At 36.1% G+C, this 22,112-nt stretch overlaps 1 protein-coding gene across 1 annotated transcript; it reads right to left on the reverse strand.

The window, feature by feature from the left end:
- Window positions 1-67: 67 nt before the first annotated feature.
- On the reverse strand, window positions 68-20,934 carry LOC137394736 (uncharacterized). The gene is made up of 2 exons (XM_068081499.1): window positions 20,796-20,934; window positions 68-838 (listed from the first exon to the last, which is right to left on the reverse strand). The coding sequence occupies exon 2, from the start codon at window positions 831-833 to the stop codon at window positions 318-320; it is 516 nt and encodes a 171-aa protein (XP_067937600.1). The 5' UTR covers window positions 834-838; window positions 20,796-20,934; the 3' UTR covers window positions 68-317.
- Between the last annotated feature and the right edge of the window lie 1,178 nt (window positions 20,935-22,112).

Consider the following 22,112-nt stretch of genomic DNA (forward strand, 5'->3'; position numbering starts at 1 on the left):
CAACTGGCAAATAGAGGCTATATTCTTCATAACATGCTTTGTTTTGAAAAAACTGCTTTTAAGAATAGTTGTGCATGGATATATTTTGGGAACATACAGTAAATAATTAATAGGCGGCAATATATTATATCTACTCCTTTAAAAAACTTCGGCCTCTTTGTTGCATTTTGCTGTATATATGACAACTTCAGAGTTCCTGCTTTGCACAAGAGTAAATTGTTAATGGAAAAAGTATCAGTGGAAAGTGAAGCATGACAAGTTATTATTGGAGCTGTGACTGGAAAGTTGAGCGGTGAGCAATTGCCAGCCATAACTTTCTAAACTTTTTCACAAACTTTTATGTTCGCTTGCAAAGCAAGCGCTGAGTTAGAGAACTTGTGAGGTAGATTATCAAGGTCAATTATATCTCCTGGCGAAAGATCTTCTTCGAATATGTCGACCTCAACAATTCTGTGTAGATTTCCATTGGTGTCTTTTGCGACTTCATTTGCATCACTGCTCATCGCTACAGCTCCACTAATGCTGTATCGGGAGTAGAAAACTCCAATTATGTCTCCAGACTGCACTTCTATTTGTTCTTCTTCATCTATATCTGTCGTTTGAAAGTCAATTACTCCTGGTGTGAGTTCGTTAAAGTCAATAAGCTGGTAGCGGTTGGCCTCAATGTGTCGCCATACACTCGCACATAAAGGTACTATTGACTGCTTCCTGTAGTAATCCCACCGAACAAGAGTTCCTGGTGAGTTGAAATTGTCGGAAAGCAACAAGATCAACTTGTTCGAGCTAATCTCCGGCATATCTCGGGGCTGCCTTCCAACTTTTTGCAACTTCATGTTTCCTGTAAAACATTAATTGATTGAATTGAAGAAACTCTTCTACGCTAATTCAGGTGTGTCTGAACAACGCTGTTTATTTACAAGAGCGGTGTCTATTTCTCTGCCTCACCTATCTGAACAGTACAACAACATAAACATTTCTCTGTTTGACTATTGATACATAGTGTGTTTTTAGTTTCTATCGCTTTCCACAATCTTTCATAGTGTAACAAGATTACTCCCACATTGAAGATGAACTTACACGAAACCGGTATTTCGCTGTCATTTGCAATTGTTGTTTGTTTGAGGTGGTCTGACTGCCAGGATGTTTCAAGATAAAATTTGACAATATTTGCTTGAGGTTTAAATGCTCAGATCAAACGAAAGTGTGATTAGGACATCTATAATAGTTACTGGCAGTACCGACACATAACTTTGCAACTTGAAAGCAATAGCCGATATCAACAATAACAACTAGGAATATTATTTTACACGTCTTTTTCTTTTGAACATTTCACCGCAACCAAGTTTTGTCGATTTCGATCTTGAAACTTCTTGACAGTCATACCATCTCAAACATAAAAAAACAATCGCAAATGACAGAACAATACTGATACTTTCTGATGAGATGCTAAAATCTTGCGTAAATTCATTTTTAACTGTTTGTTTATTAACTCATTCGCACCTGACTAATTTCTAAGCGATACCGCTAATTTTTCAGAAAGTTGTCGTAATTCAAATTACAGTTCACCCTCGAGATACGATGTTAATCCCTTCCAAGGCTAGCATCGTATGGCGAAAAAATCGTATGTCGGGGTATAGAAACCATTGTAATTATACAATGAAAAAAAGAAGGTAAATATCGTCCAAAATTTTATAAAAATGCTGTACATATTGAAAATTAGTGACAAAATAGTATGTTAACTTTAGTAACTATAGTTACCTGCAGTAGCTGCATTGTATTAAGTGCACCTAGTGATTATAATCTGCAATACTGTAAAATTGTAATCTGTTTACCAAATGCAGATCGTACGGTAACAAGTTCTTACCTTCAAAAGGTACGCATAACATAAACGTTGAATTCACTTCAAATAAGTTTAGCTTGCCAAACTCACCCTTAAAACCAAGTTTTAGTATGTATTTTGAACTATTTTAATGAATTTCAACTGTTATCACGAAATTTTATCCTTCATAAGTTTCTGTCTTCACTTTTATTATAAAATTTAGTGTGTCTGGTTGAAACCTTTTTCAACCAGAATTCAATTAGGCCGAGCGATGCAGTTATCGAAAGCGGTCTCTCACACACCTGACCATTTAATGGCTACCGAAAAGAAAAATGAAATTTTATTTACTATACAGGACGTACATACCTTTGGAGTAACCTGACTTTAGCTGGAATATTGTGGCGAATAAAGCAGAGAGGAGGCAAATAGGTATCAATCCTAATTATGTTGCTGTACACTTGAAGATTAATACGTAATAAAATGAAATTTTTAGCAGGCTAAAAAAGGTTGTCTAGTCCTGTCCAATTTTTCTTCTGGTTTAAAATAAAAAATGCTGGTGCAATGCAGAAAACTGCTAGCTAGCTAGCTAAAGCTTGTAGGAGGATCCAGGGAAGGTGCTACAGTCGTTTTTCTAGTATGGTATGTGCACAAGAATCAATGTAACCATATGTAAAAGGTTTGTACGTATTTGTACCCTAGAGGAAAGGGCTTTAACAAGTTTCAGAAAGTAATGTAAATGCGTTAACTATCTTGAGTAGTTAATTATATGAGTTACATACATACGATGAATTGTATTCACGTAGGAGATAACAAGCCCACCTGCAAAGACATAGTTAAACAAGAAAAAACAAAATCGAAAGGAAACAAATAAAATATGAAAAACATGCCACACAAGAGATAAATAATATATATTATACATGCATTGTTTTAATGTACCAGTCCACATCAGCAAATTAAACACTTGAAATATTTCTGTCAATGTGGGGTTTTCTGTATCTTCTACTTCCTCGCCTTTACTAAATGGTTGCTCCTTTTGAATGCTGATCGTGTGCATGACCTAGCTCCTTCAAATCTTCAGCCGGAAGCTCTTAATTGTGATTGCTTTAATGGAGTTATTGTTTTAATAATAATTGCAAATGCTGATTGGTTGCGATCATATTCCTTGACAATGTTAATAATACGGGTGCTTTCTTATTTACGACATCCAACTTTGTTGACATAGAAATCATTTTTCCTTCGTTTTGTAACGTTTGTATCGGTCTCAGATTTCATAGCTAACGAATTAAATGTAGGTACTTGTAGTTATATACGAATGTTGACTTAAAAGTTTATAGTAAAATATATAATAACGCTACAAATGAATATTTGCTCTCGCTTGTGTATTTTACACGAAATCTTCTACGCGGAATGCTGACATGAGAGAAGTCGATCATCGTGTCTCTTCTAAACGTTCTGAAAATGTTTTCGGCAAACTATATTTCGGTGGCTTTTTTATTTTGGCGTGCGTTATGAGCACACCGACCACCAAATTTTAACTCGGGCGAAACTTTTCTCAAAATCGTATGGTGAAATAAAATTCGTATAGCGAGGTGAAGATATCGCAATGTTTGACTTCGTAAGGTGAACAAATCGTATATCAGGGTAATCGTATCTCAAGGGTGCACTGTACTACTAAAGGAGACATGCTTGAGATAATTTACTCATTCAAATTTCACAAGAACCAGCCAAGTCTCTTCTTTCAAATTATATTATATTCATATAGACAACTCATATCCCTTTTATGTAGATCCGTGCCTCAAAGAAGGTAGTTTCAGGAAATTTCCAATATTTGAAAAAATTGTCATACCCTAAAACAAAGTTAGATTTGCACCATAAAAGTTGCAAAATATACAAAGTTGGACTGAAATAACTTATTACATACAATACATAGTTATGAATATTATTTATACATATGCAGTTAGTCATAAGCACGGGCTAGCCGGGTCACGAACTCAAGGATTTTTGCCACGCTCATACAAAACAAAAACAACAGGGTAGACACACTTTTCGCGGTCTTCCGCACGAATATTCAAAAATACTAACATATGTCAATTCTATCGGCCAAACACAACCTACTAATGGATGAGCAACCTATTAATGTATCCGAATACCTCATATAAAATAAGCCAACCAGGTTACATAAAGGTTAATACCCACTTTATCTCTGGAAATATGCCTGCCCGCGGTTTTTGGCCAAGATTAACCAGGGTTCATCATACACCAAAATGTCTATTACGGGTTCCGGAGGGACCCCGTTCTGTTTATTAAGTTCGGGCGTCCATATAAACACCCTGTCCCGAATAGAAGCCACAATGTAAGCTAATCACAACGCCATACAATACGGTACCTACGCGCTAGTTGTAGTAGTGGAGTGGTAGTTCATTTACGTGCTCATGATTTATTCAACGCGTGAATTTGGTTGGCTTAAAAATAGTTTAAGTTTTGGTACGGGGACAATGGACCCACCCGATAATATTAAATAACGGACTACCTCCAGAACCCGTAAGAGACATTTTGGTGTATGATGAACCCTGGTTAATCTTGGCCAAAAACCGCGGGCAGGCATATTTCCAGAGATAAAGTGGGTATTAACCTTTATGTAACCTGGTTGGCTTATTTTATATGAGGTATTCGGATACATTAATAGGTTGTTCATCCATTAGTAGGTTGTGTTTGGCCGATAGAATTGACATCTGTTAGTATTTCTGAATATTCGTGCGGAAGACCGCGAAAAGTGTGTCTACCCTGTTGTTTTTGTTTTGTATGAGCGTGGCGAAAATCCTTGAGTTCGTGACCCGGCTAGCCCGTGGTCATAAGCATGAAAATCATGAAACTCCAACTTTGAACTTTTCCTCACGAGTATCATCCTTCAAACAAAAGCATAGCAAATTTATATGCCAATATAACTCAAATAAAACATCGTTAAATAGTTTCAAATAATATAAATATGTTCAATAACACTGTTCTTGACTTTTCAGACTTCATAGACAGCTCTAAGAATCAATATGATCCTATCGAAACTGAAATATAACGTTAGTCTGACTATGGCTGGCAGCCTGAAGAGTGCATTTTTATTCGAGCATAACGATTCAAATTGGCAAAATAAAAAGTTAATATAAACTTTGAAACGTTAAAAATAAGGTTTTAATTTGATTTATGCAGTCTTTCAATGTCTTACCACTTCTGAATCTGCATATTTACATGTGGAGTTGAAAAAACTATCGTGAACGATAAAATTTCAAGTCCCCATGATGATTTCCGGTTTTGGTAGATATTGAGATGGGTGTACTAATTTGGTTGTAACTTTTGCCAGAGATGTCATAGAGACATATTTTAAAGTTTGTCTGATTGGCCAGAATGTTTTCTTTCTAACTAATCTAAATTATTCTTTTATAATTTAAAAATAACGATGCAAGGAGTTGGTAAATTTCAGACGCCAGTTAACTCGCGATGGGTGCCTAGCAACGTTATAAATAGGCGAGTCAACTCGCGCCTAGGTGCGAATGAGTTAAATGCCTTTCAAGTTATGAAATACATACATCATGCAACCGATAGGTCAAATACGTTTGTGATTGGGAGAAGTCCAACAAGAGCTTGGACTCATTGGTAAAATTTTTTTGTTCACCAATACCTACAGTCAAATCAAAACTTATCTTCAGCTTGCAAATCAATACGGATTTGATGCCTCAAGATGCAAATCAATAAATAAAGCTATTTTAAAACCCCACCATTTGGTTGGTTGAACATCTGTCCTGTTGTATGTCACAATGAGCTTTCATTAATATGATTAGAGTCATGGTAAAGATATTGAAACAAGCAAAACTATAACAACCATCAGTTACTTATGTTGTTTTGTCTCAAACATGGTACAAGAATTTTACAAGTTGTAATAAGGAAATACGCTTACCTATTTTCTCTTTACCGTAAAGCTAAATTTGGATTCGTTTCCCTATTTTTATAAAATGTTTGAAATAGGCCTGCCATGCTTACCCGCAGCCATGTCTCTTTATAACCTTTTTTGCTTTGATAATATTAAAACAAGTCTCCAAAACATTAGGTCAATTGTTTGTAGTCAGTTTTATACATGAAAATGTTACAATCATCTTAATCCTTTAGTAATATCCTTTCAAATTACTTAGAATCCATAACAGAATACCCGCAGTTTGACCAGTGGTTCTGTAACTTGAACCATAACTGCCATGTCCGACTTTTATCGTTAAGATAAAACTTTTATCGTTAAGACAAAACAAAGATTGGTCCACTAACTTTCAAAGTCATGAAGGCTTTTTTAAAGCGTTTCAATATCCGTCTCGAAAACAACCCAATCGACACAGCAAGCTCCGCCCATAAATATGTGACGAATGCTAGCTTTTAGGAACGGAAGTTAGGGATGTTTAGACCCATTTAGAATAATAGAGATGGATGTCTTAAAACCCATTGTTTAAATTCAGCCTTCAAAAAATCTCAGTGTTTTATGAAAGGTAGATGAACTATTTAACATTGCTCGTAGCTTGTTACAGGATGTTTAATCGGCTGAATGCCGAGAAAAATGAGCTCAAAAAACTGCAATTTTGTCACAAGCTAGCATTGTTATTGCGATTTTTTGAGCTCATTTCCAAATATGCAGTTATAAATAGCTTATCTACCTTTCAGAAAAGACTGAGATCATTTTGAAGGCTGAATTTAGATAATAATGGGTTTTATGGCACCCATCTCTATCATTCTAAATCGGAATAAACATCCCAATTTTCGTTCCTAAAAAGCTAGCATACGTCATATATTTATGGGCGGAGCTTGTTGTGCCGATCGTATTGTTTTCGAGACGAATATTAAAATGCTGTAAAAAAACCTTCATTCCTCTGAAAGTTAGTGGACCAATTTTTATTTTGAGTACAAACTCTGAATCAGCATGTCTGATTTACTTAAAAATAATATGATAAAAGTTGTACGTGGCAGTTATGGTTTAAACGGAAACTAACTACCCTGAAAAAAGACAAGATATGTAAGTCCTCAACTGTTTGCTCACCTGGGAGGCTACTATGACACAATTTCATGTTAACTAATTTGGAGTTGATATACCTGAGTCAAACACTTTTCACTTCATAGGATATTTTGCGGGTATATAATACTTTTACTTTATTGCATAGACATCGACATTTCACAGTTTGTCTTAGGTGGAGAAATGAAAAAAAAGACTGAATTGATCAGGCATTATATGATTTCTCAGGATTGTACCTTAAAATCAATTTCATAGTTCTGTGTACCTGATTCTCAGATTCAATCCCAGCTTTAATGGCTGTCACTGTCTGCAGTTATGCAAGTGCCTTCAGCTCAGTTTATTACATTTATTCTATCTCCAACAATATTCAACTCCTTTATTTGATTGAAAGTCAAACACTGTAATACATAACTTTAAATAGGGGTTATTAAAAATGGTAAATCTTTACTATAATAAAAGCCGTGTACGTCTGTCCAAAGTTACTCTAAAAGCTTTAGGAAAAAACAATGCACCGCACGGAAATCAAACCCAGGTATTCAGATTCTATCAACAATACTCAGTCAGCATGTAAATTATTAGTGCGAGTTCAAATCCTGTAAGATGCAATATTTTTTACCAACTTCCAACTATGACTTAGCACAGACGAAGGGACAAGACTCTTATCATTATAGTAACAATCTTAGAGGCCCGTCTATGATGTCATAAAATTAATTTTGTGTTTTGTTCAGTTTGAAAAGCTATAACTCTAATGATCTTAAAACAAAATATGTTTTCCAACAGAATCTAGAAAGTTTGGATCTCTTTACCCTCTAGCAAGTATTACTGCAAGCATTTGCATGTTAATTGCAGAATAAACTGCTAGCCCATCATGAAGGATTGCTTCAGCAGTTTTATGACAAGTTAGTTGCGGCTATAAACTAGTTGGTCCCTGGATATAACGATCACGCTTATTTGCAGGCAGTGCAGCAACAGCTGCAAATATTTATTCAGTGCTTGGGAGTTGTCTGTTTGAATTACTCGATCACAATGCAGAAAATATTGTAAGCCACCTAGAATGAAATTTCGTTTAGGGTGTCTTGAGTTTCCTTTAAAAATTTGACTTGCATCTTTAATGAAACCATGCACTTGTGCGTCAGTTGCTCAGCATTTGTAATCAAGCACGTCACAGCAAGCACTCTGTGTCACAGCAAGCAATCCATGTCACAGATATCATTGTCTGCATATTAGTTTCCTCACACTAATGCATCTTGAACTTTATGAAGTTGGTAATTGCTAATGATTCATCCATATTATGAGTGATGGATTAAGTTGAACCAGTTTGTAGTACATGTATAACAAGTCAACAGTTCAGTGGAGTTTAAGCAGGTCTAATAAGCTTTAACATGATCCTTATTGAGTGTTAGTAGTCAACTTATTAACCTTGATTGAGAGTACAAGTCAGCATTTTACCTATTAGAACAATATCAGGTGTAACTAGATCAACAATATATAGGTTAATATTGAGCATAGATAGGTCAACACCAGCTAAAATAGGCCTGCTTTAAATCTATAGACATTTCTCAGCATTAGGTAACTTGAGTCAGAATTGAGTTTTGTAAGTCAGCGTTGAGGTTATTTAGATCAGCATTGAATTTATCTAGGTCAGCATTTAGTTCACTTAGGTCAGCATTTAGTTTAATTAGGTCAGCATTTAGTTTATTTAGGTCAGCATTAGAGGTGGAACGAGACACGAGACGTCTCGAGTATCGACCTGTCTCGTATCGGTCTCGACTTAACTATTGCCAAACTCGAGACAGGAAATAGAACTAAAGCGCCTGCGCACGGTTGTTAAAACATGGCTTCTTGCGGTAGCAACAACTCTATATATTGTAATGGATTGCGGGCAACTGCTTTTAAAGTTATACCCGGTCCGTTACTACCTGCTGCTACTGATTATGTTGGCAACTGAGTCTAATCATGTAGTCCAGACAACGGCCCTGTTATTTTTTAGTTCGGTTCTGTGTCCTTAAAACAGATACCAGGTCGTATCTAATTACTCTTCGGATAATCCAATTTAATAAATAAGTCTTTTGCGGGTAAAATGTCTGTATTTATCGTATCGTGTCTAAACGCCAGCTGCCCTTCATAAAATTCGGGCCTCTTTTACGTATATACTAACAATCGCGGGTAAAACTTGCCCGGACACGGAGAAACGAACGAAAGGCCGTGTCGACCATAGTCCGTGTTCGGTTAACAATGACGTTTTGTTAGTTCAATATAAGAATATACATGTGCATGTTTACAGTAATTAATATAATTTCATGAGTACAATTTAAATATAATTCACATACTACAGCTAATACACAAACAAAACTTAACATTAATGAAACGATAAGAATGAAAGTGTTATTGTGTGTTCTTTTAGTTGCGGTATTTCTTTGTAGAGCGACGGCTATCGGTTTCATTACATTAAAAAGTAAGAACTATTCAATAGATGGTAAAAATATACATGTACAAAGCAATATGTTTATAATAATTATGATCAATCAAGCTCAAAATTCTTAGAATATATAACTTCGGTATTTTAGAGCTGTTTGTGTCACTTTTGTTTACAAAAACTACATGCATATCACTATTAAAATGTTGTATTTAAATCGTTTACACCAGGTGAAAATTCAATTTAAAAAGAGTTTGATTAATTTTATATATACCAAGTAGCTAGTACTTGTGTAGTGAAATCATCACAAAATGCTCATTATTTTACTGTCTCGTGTCTCGAGTCTCGAATTTTTACAAGACAGTGTCTCGAGTCTCGTCTCGAGCTTAAAAAACCTGTCTCGTTCCACCTCTAGTCAGCATTGAGATTGTAGGCTACAATTAGGTTTAAAAAGGCCAGCATTAGGTATAAATAAGGTATCAGTTCACAGCAGAACTCTGAGTTTAAATATTAAAACTGTCTAAATTTTGAGTTTGAACTGATTTTAAAAAGGTCAACAATAAGTTTAGACAGTTTGGTTATTTAATTTGAATTGAAATAATTTTAGCATTGAGTTAAAGCAGGTCAGCCTTAATAAGTCAACATTAATTTTGAGTAGGTCAAGAAGAGTGTAAGTATGCCGCCAGCATTGAGTTTAAATAGGTCAGTATTTAGAAGAAACTGATCAGTGTTAAGTTTTATCCTTTTGGGTATCTTTTAATGACTTACCCTAGGACACTTGTATTTCGCTAGTATTTAGTTTTGTGAGTAGCATACAGAGTAAAATTTCGCTGCAACTTAATTTCGCAGCTCTGATGAGTGCGAAAATATAGTGATGTGAAAATAAATGCAGTGGAACAAACATAATTAGATTTTTCAGGTTCGGTTCACCGGTAAGCAAAGTTTTTTCAATTCGGAACTAGTTTGTAATTGCGAACCGCAGGTAGAATTGTGTGGCCGAGATCGATAATTCAATTTGATCGCTTGCTGCCATTTGTTTCTTGGACTATCAATAAACAAAGCTATATAATTCCGCGATTTCGCTCGTTCGTTATGATAGTTTAGTTTCGCTCATGAAGTTTTCGCGAGAAGATGACTCTGCGAAAATGCAAAAGTTAGATAAGCCGAATACATAAATGTCCTAGGGTAGTAGTATAGGCCTTTTGATAACAGGTAGTAAAATTTCAACTAATTCTATAACAATAAATGTTGTTCAGTGGTTTTATTATAAGTATTTTTACTTTTTACGAAATTCTAATGACTAAAATACTTTGGCTCCTGAAATAAAACCAACAGCCATATAATAGTTTGGCTATGGAGCAGACCAATTGTAACATGGTATTAGAAAATACTGGATATCAGGCTGGCACTACATGTATCCTGCAGCAGACGCTCATACAACGGGTAAACATGTCATTCCAGGAACATTGACGTTATATGAACAGCAAAATACATTTAAATAGACAAAAGAAAATGATTTCTCTTAAAATCAACTCAAGTTTGACGCAACCACATCTTTAATCCATTCCAGGATCTTCCTAAACTCACCTCTTTATCCCTTCAAATAGGAAAATCTAAACTTGACTTTTTAATTGAATGACTACAGTAAATGTGATATTGTCGGTTATATCTACAGTTTAATTTTCTCTTTTTCTTTTCCATTTCTTTTGGTTTAAAGTTCATGGTTAGTATAGTTTTACGTTAAGTCAAGGGGAGCACACACCTGCAATGTCAATTTAAATCGATTTGTTCACCTTTTTCTAAACACCAAGGCCTATGCTACAGAAGAAAAATATAGAAATATTGCATGTCTTAAATAAAGCAAAACAATGAATAGTTGTGTAGCTACTTCTCTGCCATTTATCACGCATCTAACGATCTCCCACGGCACACTAAACTGCCAGGGTACGACTATACACATGTATAATAAGATATCCTAATACGTCGCTTCTTTCCTAAGTGAGGCGAGAAAGAAAATGTTGTTTTTAAAGCTATCTATTGCGTTCTCACTATTTATATTCAACATAAGAACCTTGCATTGACGATGCCTTACATTATATGAAATTTCTTACAAAGGAAAAAGTTCTTGCAAAGGAAAAAACTTTACGTCGGAAAATTCTTCACACTAGGTGGGATTTGCGTAAAAGGAGGTTTATGTTAGAGAGAGCCTCTACCGTATGCATATCAGGAGGAGGTCTTTCTTAAATGCTTCTTATGAACAATTGTAGTTGATTAACATAAATGCAATAAGTCAACTACTACCTGGAGTAAATCAATACAGAGCGCAGCTGCTCTGAAAGTTGTGTTTGTCAGAAACATAGCCGCACACGCGTGCCTATTCAATAGTTTACTCATAGCCTAGCTGCACCGATCCTATCGCATGGTGACTAAGAGGCGTCCATGAGATAATTGAGACGAGCTCTTAGCTAATGGCTTATGGCTAGGCAATTAGTCGTTGATAAGAGGAAACATCCTCCATCTTTTACTCATCTTTTGGCAGTCTTTTCGCATTTGACCAACTTGTGGGAAACCTTTAAAAGCTAGTTTGTTGGTCATGGGGAGATAACGACTAAATAGTTGCTGAGGTTCAATAGATCATTAAAGTTTGTATTCAGTACATGGTAAGCTGTTGTAAGTCATTGGTAGCTCGTTTCTGATTTATGCTTAATGCTAATAATCCACATATTCAAGCAATTTACTTTCTATCGAATTTAGGAAACTTTACTCGTGTTCATCTGTTCAAAGCTGTCCGAAGTCGGTCTTTGATATTACACTTAGCATTCAGACAGACTACTAACCGGCGCCACTGAGCCACTGCATTGTGGGAAAATTGTGCAGATAGTGATTACACATGGTGGTCTCTCACAGGTCTGACAGCGTACTAGCAAAAGTAATAAAAAACAAAAACACTTTATAGCAAACAAAAGGAATTTTCAATCCATCTTTTTATGAATTTTTTTATTAAAAAATGGTAATCAGTGGTTTATATTTTCACTTTTGATATAAAATTTCTTACGTTAATTTTACAAGAGTCGAAAATCTGCAACCGTTACTGGGGAGCGGGGGGGGGGGGCATGATTGTACGCCCCATGTTTAGGTTAATGATTAATTGCTAATAGAATTTAGTTAGAGTTTTGCTAGCCATCTTGTTTAAGGCTGGTTCACACTATATCGCCGTATCTCAGCGTTGATGCCACAATACTTCGGTGATAGTCGATGATAACAATGTTCACACTATCACAACCCAATCCGTGTTTGCATCAGCAAATACTTAACAACGTAGTGTTCTCATTTTGCTTTTTAAATTTTTTCGGTGAAACCTCTTTTGTTTTCACATGACTGAAATCAAATCGTATAGTCCTGCAGCAACGGTCGTAAATGGAAATAAATAAATCACGCTACCCGCGACCACGAATTACTATCACCGAGATGGTTCATATTTGAAAGGCGGTCGTTGATGCTCGGCGAAATATCGGGAAAGTTTGAGAGCTGCAAACTTTCCCGACGTGTCCGCATTGCCTCGTCGATGCTATCGGTTTACGGTTCACATAATCGATGATGAATGCCGAAAGGAAAACGCAGACCTCATGTGATATAGTGTGAACCAGGCTTTAGGCTGAACTGTTCGAAGCACGCTCAATAGTATCTTAGCAGAAAATTGTTATCACTTAAAAGGTAAAAGCAGTTGTACGCTGTCAGGAGGTAGAATAGCTTATTCAACGGTAGCCTCTCAATTATTTACTTCTTGCATCGCTCATTGGTTTTACATCATCATACCAAAATTACTAAGAGAATCATCTGCTCTTGTATTTAGCATTTGTAATGACTTTTGGAGATTTTCTGACCTTGACCTTTTCGAAATATCTATCACATTATTGAGGCAAAATGTAAAAGTATTTGAATCAATTTTTTGAGAAAGTTTTCTTCTTAGATAGTCAAGTTGGAGAGGAGACAAATGAATGCATCACATGTCATGATGTCCATATTCGACTCCTGCCACTGTAACCTTGAAAACATCTTTGCTGATACTTCCAGCCTTTGCAGATACTGCTCTGTGTGATTGACCTAACAACATCTTATCGTCAGCAATAAAAAGCAATCACATTGCAATGATGCTAAGGTATAAGTACAATGAATCATATACCCAGGTCGCTAGAACATAGAGCTAACTCGTGTATCAGGAAAGTCTTGATCACTTTATAGATTGAAAACATCTCGAAAACATCTCAAGTGCAGATGGTTACCGGTATCAATTGCTGGTGGGAAAACAAAAGCTGACTTTTAGTGCTTTACCATTAGCTGTTGGACAAACCCATCGGGAGATTCTTAGCAACTTCAAGTGAAAAGGTTCATTGAATAGGTATCCTCAAATGTTTTCTGGCATGGGGAAATTTTTCAGATGCTAACACTACACCCTCATATGGGCAGTACAAAGTACTACATACTAATGTACCGCTGTATTATGTACCAGGGATGGACAAGATAACGATAAATGATAGCGATATTCGGTAGTTGTCTTCTCGATCATATATATCGAAGTGAAACTGCCCTATCATGTTATCGATCTTACCGGTAGTTTCTTCGTCTTATCGATAGCTCACACCTCAATACATGTATATTGTTTGTCAATTTTTTTTGCAGCAGATTGTTTTTTATCTGCAGTTCATCTTTTTATTCATAGATCACGATTGTTGTGGCTGTGGTTTTGTTGCTGAATCAAAGGTATTTTCTTTATCCTAATAAATGCTGACTGAAGCCTTAGCACCCAACTGAATCTTTTTAACACTCTTTTTGCACACGCACAATCTTATCATTTCAGTAGATCTTATGCCATGACAATCCTTGTTCCCTTGATAATGATTGAGATTTTTTAAATTCTTTTCTATCAACTCGATGTTTTATTTGACCGATAGGTCGATTGTTATTTTATTTCGGTAGGTAGTCAATTGCCTCACCAATATCCAGTAGTTATCGATAACTCGATATATCGAGAAAACAACTCCCAAAGATACGATATAAGCATATCAGTATTCATCGTCCATCCCTACTATGTACCGATGTACCAGTGTACCAATGTAATATGGACTAATGTACCAATGTACTACATACCAATTCATTGGTGTGCACTGTACTGATGTACCGATATACCCTGCACTGATGTACCGACGCACTACATACCAATGTACTGGTACACTATCTACCAATGTGTCGATGTACTACGATCCAATGTACCAATATACTCGGTATAATTAATGTAGTGATAATACCAATATGTAACGAATAGGCTTCCGGAAGAATCTGCACTTAGTTCAGCGTGTTGATGTGCGTTCTAAACAATTTTGCCTTACTTGCATCTTCTTGGCTTATTTTGTTACCAATGACCATGTTTTTTCCGTTACTAAAGGTCACTGGAAATGATAAGCTCGCAATTAAGGTAACTTTTATGCGAACTAAAAATAGACAGGAATCATCTAAATAGTATTGCATGGCTTCATTGGAAAAAATACTACGATCCAGTTATTTTCATCGCTTGCCTCTCATTGGCTCATTCTGTTATTAACAAGAACGACTCGTTTGAGTGTCTGATAAGGTCGCTGTCATGCTTATTATTGATAACTAATAATTAATAAACAATAATCCCTAAAATACCCTCAAACGCTGTCGGTGAAAATATTATTATAAATGTAAAGAATACATCGACTCACATAAAGGTATGGCCACACACGCCGTAAATTTTGGACGTTTCAGTCGAAATCACGAAATGTACGAAAAACATACAAATTTTTGTCCGAAACTCACAGAATTGTTAAAGCTGTGCATGCACACCAAAATCGTCAATGAAACGCTTTCCATTGGCTGAAAAAAGATTATTGGCAAGCGCTATTTTAGCAGCTTTCACGATTTGTATATTCTGAGACTCATATAAGGGCATGCAAGAAAATTACCAACGCAATTAAACATAGTGAACACAATGCAACTGATTAAAAATTGTACCATCTTTAGCGCAATCTAATTAATTTCATCGTATTTGCTATGTTGACTTACGTTAGAATTTTTCTTGCGTGTTTTTATGTGTCTCGGACTAAACAAATCACTAAAATCGTGCTCACAAATAATTTGTTTAGCCAATTAAAGGCGTTTCATTGACGATTTCGGTGTGCATGCACAGCTTTGACAATTCTGTGAGTTTCGAACGAATATTTTTTCCTTTTTCATATATTTCGTGATTTTGACCAAAACTTCCAAAATGCGCCATTTTTATGCCCTTTCCATGACACAAAGGTGGCGCATTCTATGAATGTTTCTCTTCCAAAGAGAATCAGGGACACTGAATCACGACAGAAAGAGAGTGACACTGCTGTTTCCATGATGACATAGCACCGTCATATGCGGGTATGTCACTTGGTTATCGCTCTATGGAAGCTTAGTAATACATAGAATCATAAATTTGCATTTTGTAGATCACCCGTGCATAAAATCTTCTGCTTTTGCAAAAGACGAAAAAGCTAACTGAAGAAAAGTTGTTATTCAGACTAATTAGATGAGAGAGGAGAGCTGAGCTTTCCTTAGTAAACAGCCTATTGATTAGCTTAGATTCGCTCCCCTCCAGATACAATCTGCAGAAATCTATACTCGTGTTGAAGGCATCAGCCTTTTACACTGTAAACTAGCCCAAGCTGTGCAAATGAAACGGTTTTTCTGCTCAAAGCTTCTCTTGCTAAAGGAATAGAAGAGCTTAGAGTATCTATAGCTATGAAACTAAACAAACGGCTAGAGATGTTAAGATTTTATGCCTGCGGTGGGATAAGCACACGTTTCTGTTGTTTGTTAATTAGTGCTTCAATGGTGTGTTGACTGAAGAGCTCATTTCAATTAAACGCTTCTCTCCCGGCTGTTCTGGTTTCAAGGCTTGTTGGCAACAGGTGATTCCGTAAAGGACTTTACAGCATCACGTTTCGTACTGTAGAAATTGCCTCAGTAAACATTAAAAGTGCGTTTACATCAGGCTGATCTATTAGAGCTGCTTCCATGCTGACAAAGTTTCCTCGGCTTAAAACAAATAACGATTGTAAAACTGCCTTGTCCCAGTCGGTGACACAAGATCGGTGAAATGCTGCATACTCTGTTTGTTCGTATTGACGGGCGTCGTTGGCAGAGTACAACATGTAATTGATCGATCACACATCGTAACTTTAATAGCGTCGAAAATACAAGCAAATGAACCAGTTATCGATGCTGTATTTCATCGGCTAAAAAAGTTGATCTAGTTCATATAGTCAGAGTTTGAGTTGATTTGATGTAAAGTTTTTATAAAAATCGAAAACCGACTAGAAGCCATTCCAACTCTAACTCTATCAGCAGAAACAAAACTGCGACAAATCGTTTTGGTGTAAACGCTCCTTTAATTTCAAGTCTACCAGCTGCATTTATAGCAATTGCTACTGCTAGATGCTGTGTTCAAACGATTTCTTAAAGGGAACTGTCTATAAGCAGACGATGTTGGTTTTTTAACGACCACACATTCTACAATCGTTAGCGTTAAGGTGTCACTGTATCTGTCTGTTAGTGGTCTGGCTTGTTCATAATATGGAAATATCAAGTTCATTGAATTCTCTTGATTAATATCAAAATCAGATACACATGTACATATATTGTCACAAATTGCTTGGGTAAACAATTAAACCACCTGCTAAGTTTTCTTGCCTTTTTCTCAAAAGAATTACTTAAAAAATCCTAATGAAATTTAGTGAAAATCTATTTTCATGGTAGTTATTCAATGTCAATATAAGGGTAAAGTAAAAGTACCAACTGAAAAAGTTCTGAGAAATGCACTGTTTGTGTATTCTGACAACCAAGGATAGCCTTTTCACTGAAATCTTGATGACCAAACTAAGAGACTGCTGGGACGGATTCTAATTAACCTAAATACAGACTACGTTAAAACTGCGTATACAACTATACAACTAACTAAACTGTGCAACAATAAATTAAAAACGTTTTATACACCCAAATGATTAGTCAATGTTTATATTATATTAATAAGTTTTGAACTAAAAAAAGAAACACTTTATTTTAGTAAAGTCAGCCTTCTATGACAGCCACTAGAGACAGCGTTATTCCTTGTTCATTCCGCTATGTCAAGTTGATTGTGTAAAATGTACTTGTGGTTACCACCTTTGGCTTAGTCATACAAACTGCACTTTCTCTTACAATAGATGATTACCCAATCGGTAGATATTGATCTATGGCAAGTCATGCGTATTGATTTATTTACTTTGTGAGTTAGAGCTTGGTAGTGACTAAGAGAAGGTTGATGAGTCACCATGACAGCTTGGTTCAGAGAGTTTAAACTGTTCATAAGTTGATAGTCTGCAATCCTCTGGACTAACAACTATTACAGCCTTTTACAACAGCTGATGTTTATTGTGACAGTCTTACGTAAACATGTAAAACTAAAACGTCAACCCTCCGTTGGCTACTAGTACTAAAGTACCATCACTAGTGTTTCAGCTCCTATTACTACTGTTACAGTTCCTTTCACCACTGTTACAGCTCCTATCACCACTGTTACAGTTCCCATCATCACTGTTACAGTTCCTATCACCACTGGTACAGTACCTATCACCACTGTTGCAGTTTCTATCACCACTGTTACTGTTCCCATCATCACTGTTACAGTTCACATCATCACTGTTACAGTTCCCATCTTCACTGTTACAGTTTCTTTCACCACTGTTACAGTTCCTATCACTACAGTTACTGTTCCTTTCACCACTGTTACAGCTCCTATCACTACTGTTACAGTGCCTATCACCACTGTTACATCTTCTATCACTACTGTTACAGCTCCTATCACCATTGTTACAGTTTCCATCATCATTATTACAGCTTTCCTTTAGCATTCTGTCATCTATATTCTAGGTTTGAAAGTTCTGTGTCGATGTTTAACCAGTTTACGCCATAAAAAGTTTAATATTAAAATACTACTAGTTTGATTCAATAACACAATTCCTTGTTTAATTAATTTTACATTTGTTCTAAAGAAAACTGCTACTTGTATAAACTTAAATTCTGTAGGGTCGTGCAAGAACACTTTCCAATTCCACTTGAGACAAGCCATCCAGCCATGCAGCAATGGCATGCTCTCTATATCAGTGCATTTATACATACCCAGTGCATATAAAAAAATCTCCTCAACATCTACTTTGTACTCATTCAATTAGAATGCTTTTTACAATGAACAAATTGACAAGCCGGTGAGTACGTGATAGAACAACTAATTATGTGAATCATACAGCTATAACACAGACAGCTATAATACAGGCAGCTATAACACAGGCAGCTATAACACAGACAGCTATAACACAGGCAGCTATAACACAGACAGATATAACACAGGCAGCTATAACACAGACAGCTATAACACAGACAGCTATAACACAGGCAGCTATAACACAGGCAGCTATAACACAGACAGCTATAACACAGGCAGCTATAACACAGACAGCTATAACATGGACAGCTATTACACAGACAGTCGTAACACTAGCAACAGTAACATTAGCAGCAGCAGCGGAGGCAGCATTGCGTAGTAAATAATTAGCTTGCGTGTGAAAGCAGCAATGATTGCTGTTTTCAAAGCTTGTTGCTTCAAGTGGGCTGATGCTAATGCATTTTCAATACTGCAGCATAGCAATGTGTCGGTTTAACAAATTGCATCTCATGGGATGTTTGCTAATGAGGAAACGTAAATGCTGTTTACAATAACATAATATGTACTTTTAACAAGACTTATGTTGAGTTATAATATAGCGCATCTCTGTGTGGCAAGTCATATAACAATAAAATAAGTGTACTTCGTTACTTTGCTGTGCTACTATATTATTATTACACGCTGCCTAGACAACTCTAGGGCCGATGAGCTGACCGAGAGAGCCTCGGCCTGATAGAAAGCACAGTCGCGTGGACATAGTGGCCTTTGAGGACTCGGCTGACCGAGTAATAGCAGCCGATGCTGAGAAAGGATCGAGAAAGGACCGAGGTACCGATGAGGCGATACCAACAGAAAATGCGATTCGTATGTAAGGAAACCAGAGAAGACGAGAGATCAGAGATTGCTGACAGTCTTTCGCATGTTGTTCTCTTGTAAGCGCAAATACTGACTTACATGTATTTATATATATTTGTGAAATATATATCTATCTTATTGCCTTGCACTCAGTGGCTTTGATTCTTGCGAAGCAGTAAAGGGAGCTGGCAGTTTTCTTTACAACATTTTGATAAGTAGCCTATTCGCGCTATTATTAAACATTTCTGCTATTATTGTCATTGTTTTTGTAACTGCGATTACACTTATTATTTTGGTTATTAACATTCTTTTATTGTTATCTGTTGTTATTATATCTTATAGCTGATAATAAGCTAAAGCTGTGAAAGAGCTTTTATTTCAACCAGTGTGAAACAAACAGCAAAATTATATTTGATAAATCTTCAACCAAAGCTCAATTTTAAACTAGATGATGCAACAATAATAAAAATAATACTTTTCATGCGTTACCTCAATTTTGCTACCATATTTCTTTACTGTTTTCACTTTGAATTGAAGACAATTTTAGAAGTCATAGTCAGAAGGACGTTTATTGGCTAATCTATGTTAGAAGGCTGTTCATTGGCTAATCATAGTCAAAAAGTCGTTAATTGGTTAATCACAAGGACACCTTTTATGGGTTAAATAGCGGTAAAATTTTGGCTCCTCATGTTTAGAAAGTTGTCATGATAAAGTTTTAGCACCTCAACAACTCCAGGTGCCAATATTACTTCGGACGATAGGTAAACTCGCTTCAAGTTATACCATCAGCATATTACTGTTATCTGGTCTCCACATACCTTTAAAAAATGGCATAATTATTTTATATTATGTAGTCTGACCATAAAAAATATTTCCTACTTTTAGTTTCTTTTAGTACTTTAGTAAAATAAATAACTACATATTTCTACAACAGCAAAACAATCATACTAAATGACCTAATGAATTGGTACCTACCAAACCAACATACATGTATCATGTTAACCAACTATCCAAGACGAACCATTCCACTCCCCGCACACAAGTTATATATTTGTCATAAACATTTTGACATTTTATTTAGGCGCTCCCACTCTAATAAGGCATGAAATATTGTGGTCAGCGCAAAGTTTTTGCAAGCTGTGATGTTTTCATTAACAACGCTGTAGAATTTTAAATTAGCTTTTACAAGTATGAATAATAGAGCACAAAATTGATGCCGACATCTTTTTTGGAAAGTTTTATTGAAACGTGGTTTCTGGACTATAGTAAAAAAGACTACCTGCCTGTGTACCCTGTGTACAAAGGTAGCTACCCTATTCCACATGTATAATATCATTTTGTACACTAGAATTTGCAACAAACAGATGGCTCTGGTATATGGCTATTGTACATCAAACACAAATGCATAACTTACAAAGAGATAGTTGTGGTTCAACTCCTGACGGCCGTTGTACGAAATGGTATTAGACCCCTCCTTACTTATCTTCTTCGTGAATATACAAATGAGGGAGTAAGAGCAACTTGCCAAATGAGCAAAATGGAAGCCGTGCAGCGTATAAATGAGAAGTAATAGAAGGAGGCCACTACAGTGTGCTATATAGAACAGATAAATCAATAAAAGTTAGTCTAGTGTAATCATAGATGAGATGTAGGCGCTGCTAGCCTCTGCTCCATAGAGTTAACAACCAATTAAACCTAATCCTTAATGAATGATACATAGTATTACGTAATCTTGTAAAAATCTGTGACCTTAGATCATTATAAGCGCTATGGTGGACAGATGGCGTTCAGCTTATTGTAATGTAGAGTGATAACCTGAGCAAAAACGAGTGACAGTCTGGTTATTAGGAACTAAGACTAAAGAGAGCAATGAGTGAATCGTAACAGGACTGAGTCATAAAATCTATAAGCTTCACCGACAGCTCTGCATGCCTATAATATCATTTAGATACTACTCTAGGTCGTATAAATCTTGCCATACTCTATGTATTACATGAAGTTAGTCAACTCCTTCTTGAGTAATAATCTAACTACAGATCTACCCTCTCAAAGTGGTCTGGTAGGCGTCGATTAGCATAGATAAGTTTGTAAAAGACTTTGTAGGTGTCAGCTGGCCAAAGTAGATGTCAGCTCACACCAATCGTATTTGCAAGTTATCTGTAGGTACGCCTAGGTAGGTTTAGGTGATTATAAATATGCATAGACATAGTTATGTCTATACATAGTTATGTCTATACATAGCTATGTCTATAGATAGCTATGTCAATACATAGCTATGTCTATACATAGCTATGTTTATGCATAGGTCGGTATAGACGAATCTGGGTGGATATGTCTAAGTGTGTGCAGGCAAGTGCAATTCAGTGTAGGTATACATAGGCGTGTGTAGGCATAGGTATATGCTATATATACTTATACCTACATGCTATATGTACCTACAGGTATAGGTTCAGTTATATGAAGGTATGTGTGAGTAGATATATGGGTGCGTGTAGGTACGCATAAGGGTTAGTAGGTTTTTGTAGACATGTGCAAGCATATGTACTGTATGTGTAGAGAGGTAAGCCACAAAGAAGTAGGCACACAAGCGAAAGAGGTGAAACATGTTGTAGGTTTAAATGTGTAGTAATGACAATTCTAGTTACATACCTGCTATAAAAAACACATTGACTAAATACATGGATTAAACTTGTGTTAGAGGAACATTGCAAATTTAGTTAGTTTTGAAATT

This window comes from Watersipora subatra, chromosome 4 (assembly GCF_963576615.1).
Source record: "Watersipora subatra chromosome 4, tzWatSuba1.1, whole genome shotgun sequence".
In the NCBI taxonomy this organism is placed as follows: domain Eukaryota; kingdom Metazoa; phylum Bryozoa; class Gymnolaemata; order Cheilostomatida; family Watersiporidae; genus Watersipora; species Watersipora subatra.

What these genes read in the sequence shown, in the direction of transcription:
- LOC137394736 (XM_068081499.1), bottom strand. Translation starts at nt 833, where the DNA reads ATGAAGTTGCAAAAAGTTGGAAGGCAGCCCCGAGATATGCCGGAGATT.